The sequence below is a fragment of the Hibiscus syriacus genome, unplaced genomic scaffold (assembly GCF_006381635.1).
Source record: "Hibiscus syriacus cultivar Baekdansim isolate YM2019G1 unplaced genomic scaffold, ASM638163v2 tig00111200_pilon, whole genome shotgun sequence".
NCBI classification, from domain to species: domain Eukaryota; kingdom Viridiplantae; phylum Streptophyta; class Magnoliopsida; order Malvales; family Malvaceae; genus Hibiscus; species Hibiscus syriacus.
The window spans coordinates 858,904-869,813 of NW_024063016.1; the positions used below are offsets into that span (position 1 = coordinate 858,904).

Consider the following 10,910-nt stretch of genomic DNA (forward strand, 5'->3'; position numbering starts at 1 on the left):
AATTGGGTTTTTAAATGATTTAGGCTGAGCCCATATGTTATATATAATATATTTAAAATTTAATTTCGGTTAATTAACCGATTTTGAATATTAATATTCAGTATTAAAAACCGAAAATTATCGAACACCAGGGAATTGATGGGTTAAAGTTGAGGAGAGACGTTGGCCCTTTGCACAAGCTTTGAGCCACCTTGGTTTATCGACTGCACATGGTGCATGGGGCTTCATGTTTGAGTCTTGTATTTTGGACTCTCTTTATTTTATTTATTTCGTAAATCTTCCAAGTTCACATTTTAAGCGTCTAAATTAAAATATATTTAAATTAATTTTAGTTTATAATCAAAATCATTTAACTTTTGTATAATTATTTTTTATCACTGATTTCTTTTTACATAATCCAATTCTAATTTCTTTAAAATGATGACAACTTTATCGTATTAGAATATATGTAAAATTTCTTAAATTAAATATTAATCGATTACTTTAATATTCCATTTTATAATAATTTAAAGTTATTAAATTAATTTTTAAACTATTTGTTTTATTATTTAGAAAATAATATTATTTAAATAATTATTTTTGTAATATATTTCTTATTTACACTTTATTCATTTGTTCGTTATTTAACGTACAAAATTATTCAAAATTTTCTAGTAAAATTATAGTGTTTGATTAGAAAAATATAAAATTACTTGAAGGAAAATTTTATCATATTATCCTTGCGATATACATTTTTAACGTGAAAAATTTTTATTATTAAATTAAAAAAATTACATGAAAATTCATAACACTTCTCACACTATTTAAACTTTTTTAAAAATAATATTTATTTATATTACTAAAATAATTAGTATATTAAACAATTTGTAATATATATATTTAAACACTCTTGTAAGATTTCTCTATTATTATTTTTTATTAATCTAGAGTAAATACAAGGTGTTATCTGTTCAAAGATAACTCTTAGTCTTTTGATATTGAACGTTCACACTATTAACATCTATGGTGCTCGAACTCGAGTCCTCAAAGATTTACCTTAATTATTTTATCACAGCAAAACAGTTTCTCTATTTAATTTCTAAGTTGAAATATATTTGTCGGAAAACAACTATGTTCATCAGATTGTGTTTATCATGTCTATTGTTGTGGAAACAACTTAATAAATTAAACAAAAAAAATATTTAAAAAGAATGTGAGGAAAAATAAATTGAATTGGGAGTATAATCCATTTGATCACTTTTCATCTGGTTTTTGCCCTTACTAAAAAATATTAAAATTTTCGATAATACCTTTCATTAGTTATATATTAAGACTGTCGTATAGCAGAACTACCCTGTATTCTACTTCATCATATTCTACTTCCCTAGCTGCTTCTTGTTTTTAATATATCTTCCATGTTCACATACACGAGTTGCCTATAGGAGTATACTTTGTTTATACCTAGCCACGTTGGACCTCTAAATGACCAACACGTGGCAAAATCATCAATTGCAAGCAATACACTATTCATATTAGGGGTGTAAACGAGCCGAGTCGAGCTCGAGTATTGCTGAGCTCGACTCGACTCGAAAACTCTGAAATGGAGCTCGGCTCGACTCGAAAACTTGCGAGCTTAAAATTTTCAAGCTCGACTCGAACTCGAAATTCTGAACTGAAGCTCGTGAGCAGCTCGAAAAGGCTCGAAATGAAAAAAAAAATCTTAAACTTAACTCGATTGAAGCCTCAAACTCAAACTCGAACATGAACCTTAAATACATGAAATCTTACTGTATTTTTTTAAAAAAATCAATACATAAATATTATTATTATTATTAATTTATTTTTTTAAATAAAATCTTAATATATTATATTTTCGAGCTGCTCACGAGCTTTTCGAGTCGAATATCGAGTAGCTCGTTTCAATTCTTTAAGAACTCAAGTCGAGCTCGAGCTCGAGCTCGAGTCGAGTCCATTCGATCCGAGTATTTATCGAGCATTGATTGAGTCGATCTCGAATAGCTCGCGATCTGTCTCGTCTTATTTACAGCCCTAATTCATATAGCCAAAGTGGGCATACATTTCAGCCCATGATTAAATGCTTCAACTTGGGTTGGGTAACAAACAAATGAAAAGGCTCAATATTTAACAATTCTCTAATAAAATTATTAATAATTAAATAAAGTTGCATTGCAACGTAAACAAAATATTAAAGATAATAAAAACAATTAAGTAGTTAATCACCAAATCCACCTTGCATTATACTCCTTTTCATTATGTTGAATTTTTGCTCCTTCTAAGTTAAGGAAGCAGGTCATTTTGACAACCCATTTTCCTTATTATCCTTCTTTGAGAGAGTAGGGAATTCCAAAGTATTATCTGATATATATATTCGTACTTTAGATTTAAATAAAATATTATTAATTCTAAATATACCAAAAAAATCTTTTTAAGGAATCGAATATCACAAGTATACTAATCACTTATTCAAATCTTTAGAGATACATTGAGGAGATCATCCTTAAAATTTTATAATTCAACCCTAATATAAAATATTGGCTATATCCCCACTAGTCTTAATAACTTTGAAAAAGAGGAAGGAAAGTGTCCATTAAAAGAATGAAAAGTAGTGTTAAATTTTCCAGCCAAGTTTCTGTTTGGAGACACCTACCAAATCAATGAGGAAACAAGAAGGGAAAAAGAATGAAATGAAGGGGCAGAAGAGTGGAAACGAGATGGCCAACACCAATGGAGTTATCATAACTGTGTATGCAGAATCATCACCTCCCTCCATCAAGAAACTCAAGCCAAACCCTGTTTCCAATAACCCTAAAAGGGGCCAATGCTATGATCGTCGGGCTCGGCTTTTAGCTTACACTCAAGAACTGAGATCGGCCGATAACGATGCCCAAATTCAACGGACTGAAACTTGTTCAAGGCACGAATCCAAGGCAAGTTTTTCCCCTTTTTCTTTAACACTTTCATGATTTCATCAATCATGTATATCCATGCACGAATGTTATTCGAAATTAGGTCAATGTATATAGTTGGAAAATGATACGATGAACAGAAATGGAAGTGTCCAATCAAGCCAAGAAGAATAGGGATTTCATTTCTGGGGATTTCTCGGAAGACAAAATCTGGATGGAAGTATCAACGTATTCCTTCCGAGGAGAATAACGAACGAAACAGTAGAGGGACGAAAAAGATATCTGGGAGAAGAAAACTTTGGGTAAAATCATTGTATATTTATCCATTTATGTTCATTTATATCATTTACATGTTCTATTTAAAAAATTGTCACACAGGACAAACTGAAGCGGATGTTCAGAGTATTATCTTTTGTTTGGCGACGAAGAAAGGGCTGATGCAAAATTAAGATGATCCCAGAATTGTAAGTGGAAGACTGCAGGATTTGCGTCCTTAAAAGTCTAAACTGAAGCCCATTTTGTTACTCAAAACTGTAAAACAATATGTAATGATTTTAAAACAGAAATACTATTACTATGAACAAATTTCCTTGAAATATTTATTACTTAGAAAATGTATTTTTAATTATTCTTTTTCTTTTAAAGGATATTACTTTAGAGAAAAAGGGTGATTTGTATTGCATGATCAATACGAAAAAAGACTCGGGCATTAGAATGCGAGAAAAATTGTTATCACTGACGGATTCTGAAATATTTGTTTAGAGTGAACACATACATATTAACAACAAAATTTTTGAATTGAGTGAGCATAAATAAAATTTCAAAACGGGTGTTATCAATAAAATAAATAACTATTCAAAGAAAAATAAGATTTTAGAGTTGGTATATATATCCACCATTGTATGTCACTATAAGTAGAGCATGAAAAATATAGCAATACAGAATGTAACCAGATAGATTAAGACAAAAACTTGCCATTAGAAAAACTTGACCTTATTAGATCCAATCGAAATTCATCGAGTCCTAATTTTTTCTCTCGGTCTAGTTGAAGTAATCGAAAAGGGTACAAATTTATTCCACGTGAAATCATCAATGGACTTCATTCATTCTTCACATTAGATCAAACGGTCATTACGAGAGCCGAGAGGGGATAGCACAGGAGAAGGTAGCACCTTAGTTTTCACCTAAAAATCAAGATAAAATAAAATCTTCATGGATCCAACACCTTTAATTTCTTAATTCATAGTAATTTCGTTTGGTCCAAGCCGACATTCAAATTTATAGTAAATAAAAAATTGTAAGGGAGTACAACAATTCTCTCAACCACTTGACATAGTAGTGTCAAAGCTACATGAGTAGTGCATCAGATTGACTTGGTAGCGTCAAAGCTACACGAGGAGTGCATCAGAATGGATTAGTTGCCGACTAGAAATGAAAATTTATTAAATCTAAAAATTAATCCAAATAGAATTTTCACACAAGAATCTTATCATTTTCACTTATTCTTTTAATAAGAAACAAATATTAAAACTTAATCTTAGTGTCAATTGAAGATCTGATATCGACACTAGAAAAGATGAGCATCGAGTAAACGTTGCCTACCAAAGAGACTAGTGATAGTAATAGAAAGAATGTTTGAATTCTTTTAGCTGCCAAATGAACCCAACCCCCCAAATGATATTCCATTACAAATAACCTACTATGGAACCTACAGCCACCAGTGACCTACTGTCCTACAATTCGTTCATTTACCCTGCCTTGCAATAAATTTCACCATGTGAACCATTGGAAAATATATCTACTTACTCTCAAGTGCGGTTAAGTAAATGTCCATTCATTGTATAGGTAAACACACAAAGTTATCGGCTTCTATTATGCCCTCGGGCCCAGGGAATTCGCCTTAGTCCTAAGGACCCCAACAAGCGAGAAGGCCTAGATCGAGCAGCCGGAGAAACTGCACGGAAAGCACGGTGCATCCCAAAACCTCCATCGTCGAATAGGTCATAATCCATGAATCTGCTATGCAACCTAACAGATGAGTCCAGATGAAGGAAACCATCATCAAAAGAGTCATCCGAATCATATTCGTCTCTGAAGACACCACGAGATCCAGGCTCGAGCACATAATCTCCCAACACCACAGCCCCTGGCGTTGATGACATGATTGTACTGATTACATCATCCCGTGCTCTCTCATTCTCGAGCTTTTTCCATTTCTCTTCAAGCACAGGGTCCACTTCTCGAGGTCGTGCCAATGGGTGTTTTGCCTTAACATGTTTTTTGAGCTCTTTGTAAGTTCCAACAAAGGAGCACTTGTCTTGCAAGCAGGATCTCTTTTTCCTATTGAGATATTTCCGTACAGGTTCTACCACCGTCCACCCTTCACTTGTCCCGACAGAGTGGGCATAGAAGCTCTGGTACTTCCATCTTTTCAACAGACTCTCCCACACCTGAAACAATACCTGAATTATCTGTCGAACCACTGTCCACTGAAGTTACTGTAGTGTAGGCTTTCTTGTATTGCTCAAGGCAATTGGAAAAGCGCCGGCTAGTGGCACACATGTAAGGGCGGCAACCCTTGTCGTAAGAGGAACAAAGGAGGAGAACAGCATTGTGAGGGAACTCTAGACAAACGGAACATTTTGCAGTTTCCCAATCTTTCTTCTCTGAAGCTTTTGAACATTTTTTCTGTTGGGTGCCTTTGCCAGCCTTCTTAGGGTAAGATGGCCATATATAAGGATTCACCTTTTTTTGACGTGAATCAGACTTTCGCACTTTGCTAACTTTGGCCATTTGCAATTTTACCTAAAGAATGGGAAAGGTAAAAATGAGATCTGATCCACTTAAAATAGATCTTTTTTGTAAAAAACAATCAAGAATAAAAATACTAGCACTTTACACGGAGTTAATAACTTGATCCCATATTCCACATTTTATAATGGGACTACGGAAGAGCGAATAAAAACTTTTTCATGCGAGAACACAAAGTGCAGTGCATGCACTTAATGCAGACTTCAAAATTTGCAGAACAGCAATAACGATGTCCCGTGTTTCCAGTACAGAACATGGCTAAAACCTGAGACAACTAAGTGGATTTGAATGGGAAAGTATATTAGCGTCAGAGAAGAAAGTTCATTGGCATTTGCAACCTTTAGTTTTCGATGTTAGTTATGTGTAAGGAGCTGTCCTTTAGGATTTTGTTTAATAATCATACATGCTATAACTTAGGTTATAAACAGGTTAAATCTACCTCTTACATATTCACATCTAATAGCAGGCCTTAGGTTTGTTGTACATTTATGTTCTGGTTTAATAACAAAAAGTAGTGTCTCTAGGGAACGAGAGATTGCTGTTAGCATGGGTGTGCATTCTCAGAAAAAATTACACCTAACATACTTAGAAATGCACACATCTAAGGCAACAAAGAATGGAATTCAATGCCAAAAATTTGAAAACCAGTATTAGTTGTCTTGTTGACTCAGACTAAAGAAGCTGAACTACAGTTTGAAAATTCCTGCTATTCCTACTTTAATGAGGGACAAATGCAATGTTTGTGTTACCTAAAACTGAAAATGTACACACTTTCAACTAACAGTAAGATCTCTAATTAAAGAAAAATACGGGATCATTATCAGGCAGCTAGAAGATACATCCTCAGCACAATCAACAAACGTTCAGACAATGTAACATCTTGGATCTTAGTTGATAATAAATAGACAGGTCTGTCAAGGGAAAAAAGAACACGGAAGAGATCTTTTAGGTCATGTCAAAACATGCAGCACCATCCTCATTTGTTCTTAGATGGAATATACCAAAATGCCAATACTATGAAAATCCACACAGGCAAGCTCACTGAAGTCAAGTTTGGGAACATAGAATTCAAAAAGAGGGCAACTTGGGTGACAGAACACTTGTAAATGTAAAAGTCATGATTACAAATGAAATGCCAATCTAAATCTTCAAATTCCAGTTTCCGAACAGAAGTAGAGCATCGCACTATCAGAGACCAAATTCGTTGTTGGCAGATGATATATGATGTTTGCAATTATTAATAATACTACCACTAACTGCATCACAAAGACACTCCAGATATTTAAGCAAAAGCAAAAATTTATTTGTGTGACCAAGTTAGCTTCTTCATATGTTTTCTGTGACATAACTGAATATTAATGATATATGATGAGGCAAATAACAAGAAAAGTAACAACGGGAAGTCACAACTAAAACTAAGAATACACTGCACAAATCACCTCTAGAGAACTGTTTCAAAGTGGAAACAGCCATGCTCACTGAAACTAGAAATAGGGGCCAAGTTTACAAGTAAAATGGTGTCAAGCACGATATGCAAGTGCATAAAGTGTTAAATCCATTACCGCTTTCTATTCGTTTACCGTTACATAGTTAGCACCCTTGCCCTACACAACTACACCCCGGGCTATCTTAACCCACCCCATATCATAAATTGGATGGCAGCCACCAGATCAAGAAGCGGTCCATCTGTTTGAAGCCTTGACCTCTTGGTGAGTTTCCATTGAACTCATCAAAGAATTGTTTGTTGCAAGTACATATTCTACCTGCATGACATCTTTACAAATAATCTGGAAACCACAGTCAAATTATATCCAAAAACTTTCTTTCTAACTTACAACTATCAAGGACATATATCATTTTTGATGGAATTCCTAATATAAGTTATGAAGAAGCTTGTGTAAATTTAAGAAAAAGTTTAAACGACAGAACATAAGACAAAATGATCATACAGCTTTTATATATATAAAAAAAGTAAAAAGCCTACTCAAGTGTGCTAATAAGTAGGAAATTGCTAAAAAATTAATTCAGTCTTTAAAAATCTACCTCCATCCAATAACTAAAACCGTTCCTTATTTTAAAAATTTCCCAACCAAAGTAGTACAAAATGTCACTTCTAAATCAAGATCTAAACTATATGGTACATTTTCTAAAATGATTTAATTATAAACAAACTGCAAACTTCTAAAACATGCTTAAAGCACACGGACAGTCCGCCATGTTTATTACTACATAAAAGCATTTTAGCTTGCAATGAAAAGCATTTTTTTAATAAATTAAATATTCCGAAATTAATAAAAAAACCAAAGCTAAATTAGCAAGTAAAACTGTAAAAAAAACTTTCTAAAATCATAAAACAATATACAATCACATATAAATGACTGGTCTCTATTTACAAATAAAGATAGTAGGAAACAAAGGAAGAGGCAAAAATATAACTTTATAGCATAATGCATTTCATCATCCTATGACCAGATAGAACATAAATATTTTAGGGAAAAAGAAAAAGGAAGTGAGAAAAACATACACTGGAAGTGAAAATGTACATACCATGATTATAAAAAAGTCCTAAAAGCAAAATGTATAAGAATACAAGAGCAAATATGATTTCACATTTAACTTATTTATTAATTTTTACCAAAGTTTTGCCTTTTATTTTTGCTTGTACATTATAGAGAATATATAGAAGAATAAACTATTTAGCACCAGCAAACCAATGTTTCGAGTGTAAACTCAATCCTTTGAAATGCAACAGCAAGAACAATTCAAAACATTTCTCATTACTCTTGGGAAAAAACTGAAGTGCAACCCTATAATTGTTGAAAGCAATCATACTTTTTCAATACTCCTCCAAACAAATGAAGGTTTTCTTTTCAGTATTTAGCTTGTAAAATTCCAATCACTAATTAAAACAGTTTACATAAAATAATTTTTTAAAAAAATAAAAGAATAAAACATGGAAAACAATTCCAAAATGAAAATGATTTTCTAAAAAAAATCATAAAGAAGCGACAGCTATAACACAAAATAATTATCAACATTTTTTTACTAATTACAAATATACATATAAGGCAAATCTGCTTAGACTGTTGTGAAATTATATTAGCTTTACACACTTATATCTATTTATTCGAGACAAAACTTTCCGCTACTAAACATATTGGGGGGAAATCTTATAGACATACAGATTTGAAATTCTAGGTGCGGGAATTGGATTCGAGTTAAATAAATACAAATTGTATAAAAATGATGAAAGCAAATTCATCCGGCTTTACACTAACGTAATTAGATGCATGTATATATAAAAGCCTAATTTCTAATCAGAGACTCAATCAAAGGGGCAGGAATAGGTAAAGCCGATTAAATTATACATATATAAAAGAACAAAGAAAGCAATCAAGATTTAAAACCCTAGGATAAAACATTTAAAATTTGTAAAGCGCGATCAAAATACTGAAGATAAAAAAAATGCAACATCTTCCAAAAGCAAATACAATCGAAATTGGAGGAAAGAAGGAAATAATAATCAGATTGAATGAATGAGAAAGATGTAGAGTAAAAATGGAAGGGAAAACGGAATCAAGCATACCTCGATCTGAGACCGTGGATTTGAATGTTTTGAGGACGAAAGAGGGGAAAAGAGAGTTTTGGGAGAGATTATATTAAAAAATGAGGGATAAAGGAAGGAAGCCGAAGTTTGTGGAAGGAGCAAGAAAGCCGATGCCTCCTTTCCCCTTGCTGCTTCAGTTCCTTTTGGCGTTGTACATCAAGGATTTTTAGATTTAACCTTATTTTCTTTTCTTATTTAGTGCTTCTTTTAACATGACTAATTAAAGATAATTTATTATTTTATTATTATTTTAAGATTTTTTTACTAAAGTATAAAAAATCATTAAAGTGATAAAGTGGGTAGAATACTCTGTTTTGAAAATCGGATCGGATCGGTCAGTTCAATCGGAAATCGTTATTTAATCTAGTTTAATTTAAACCGGTTGAACCGCTATTAGTGAACCGGCCAGAACCGTTGAACCGTTCGAACCGGATCGGCTAAAAACCGGAAAAAAACTGGGAAAAACTGGGGATTTTTGTTTTTTTTTTTTTTAAATTAAACCAAACAACGTCGTTTGTTAAAGTCGAACTCGAGTATTGCTGAGCTCGACTCGAACTTGAAAACTTTAAAAGTAAGCTCAACTCAACTCAAACTCAAGCTAAAAATTATCAAGTTCAACTTAAACTCGAAATATAATATTGAAACTTGAACTCAAAAAGGCTTGAACTCAAAAAAAAATTTAGAAGCTCGATTGAAACATAAAATTCGAGCTTGATTGAAGTGAAAGAATAGTTCACTCAATGCTCTCCAAAAGGCTCCATGATTTTGAATGTCAAATTACCTCTATTATTTATAGAAGTTAGTTGTGATGCGCTTCTATGTTTCTTAGCAATGTGAGATTATTTTGTTCTCATATTTTTTACTCTTTAGACTTTTGGGATGCTCTTCTATGTTTCTTAGCCATGTGAGATTATTTAAAAAAAAATTAAACCAAACAATATCATTTTGTTATGATTTTTTTAACCCAAAATTTATTTTTTAATTATAGTTATATAATTATATTTATTATTTAATATGTTTTACTTTAAATATTATGTTATAGTTAATTTGAATCATTTTGTTTTACTTAATTTTATGGTTTTTAACTTATATATGTTATGACTTGCTTTGAATATGACTTGTGATATAAAAAATTATTTTTTATTAAATATTTTTGGTATTTTTATTTAATTTTTTAAATAATTATGACGTGTTCCGATTCTTTCGATCAGTCGGACATATTCGACCGATTAAACCGGTAACATGATCGATTCGTTAACCGGTCCGGTTCTGAAAACCATGGTAGAATCTATCGTTGATGGATGTGGAGGTGGCGATTCTTGATGTTCCAAAGTGTCGGATCAGTCTGAATCAACGTAGTGGCTGGTTATGCGCCTCCTTTCATCTCGACCAGTGAATCGGGATGCCATGATCCGTACTCTTTCCGATGTATAGAACTGCCAAAATCTATCCCAATTGCTCCCCCTGGTTGATAACCTCCGTGTTATAAAATTTCAGTCTGGTCATGAACGAACCCGAGTAGAGGATGGGGCCCTTAGTCTTTCAATAAACATCTGGTTTTATTTGCCCCCTTCGATGCAAATTTG

The 10,910-nt window shown here is 32.6% G+C and overlaps 1 protein-coding gene and 1 pseudogene across 1 annotated transcript; one reads left to right on the forward strand and one right to left on the reverse strand.

Moving 5' to 3' along the window:
- The first annotated feature begins 2,639 nt into the window (after nucleotides 1–2,639).
- LOC120155654 lies at nucleotides 2,640–3,379 on the forward strand. Its single transcript, XM_039167158.1, has 3 exons — nucleotides 2,640–2,927; nucleotides 3,047–3,208; nucleotides 3,285–3,379. Exons 1-3 carry the CDS (start codon nucleotides 2,655–2,657, stop codon nucleotides 3,342–3,344), a joined length of 495 nt encoding a protein of 164 aa, XP_039023089.1. The 5' UTR covers nucleotides 2,640–2,654; the 3' UTR covers nucleotides 3,345–3,379.
- Nucleotides 3,380–4,564: 1,185 nt separating this feature from the next.
- LOC120155639 lies at nucleotides 4,565–9,474 on the reverse strand (annotated as a pseudogene).
- Between the last annotated feature and the right edge of the window lie 1,436 nt (nucleotides 9,475–10,910).

What these genes read in the sequence shown, in the direction of transcription:
- LOC120155654 (XM_039167158.1), top strand. Translation starts at nt 2,655, where the DNA reads ATGAGGAAACAAGAAGGGAAAAAGAATGAAATGAAGGGGCAGAAGAGT. An exon ending in GTTCAAGGCACGAATCCAAG is followed by an intron (nt 2,928 to 3,046) that starts GCAAGTTTTTCC and finishes TACGATGAACAG; the next exon opens with AAATGGAAGTGTCCAATCAA. An exon ending in CTGGGAGAAGAAAACTTTGG is followed by an intron (nt 3,209 to 3,284) that starts GTAAAATCATTG and finishes ATTGTCACACAG; the next exon opens with GACAAACTGAAGCGGATGTT.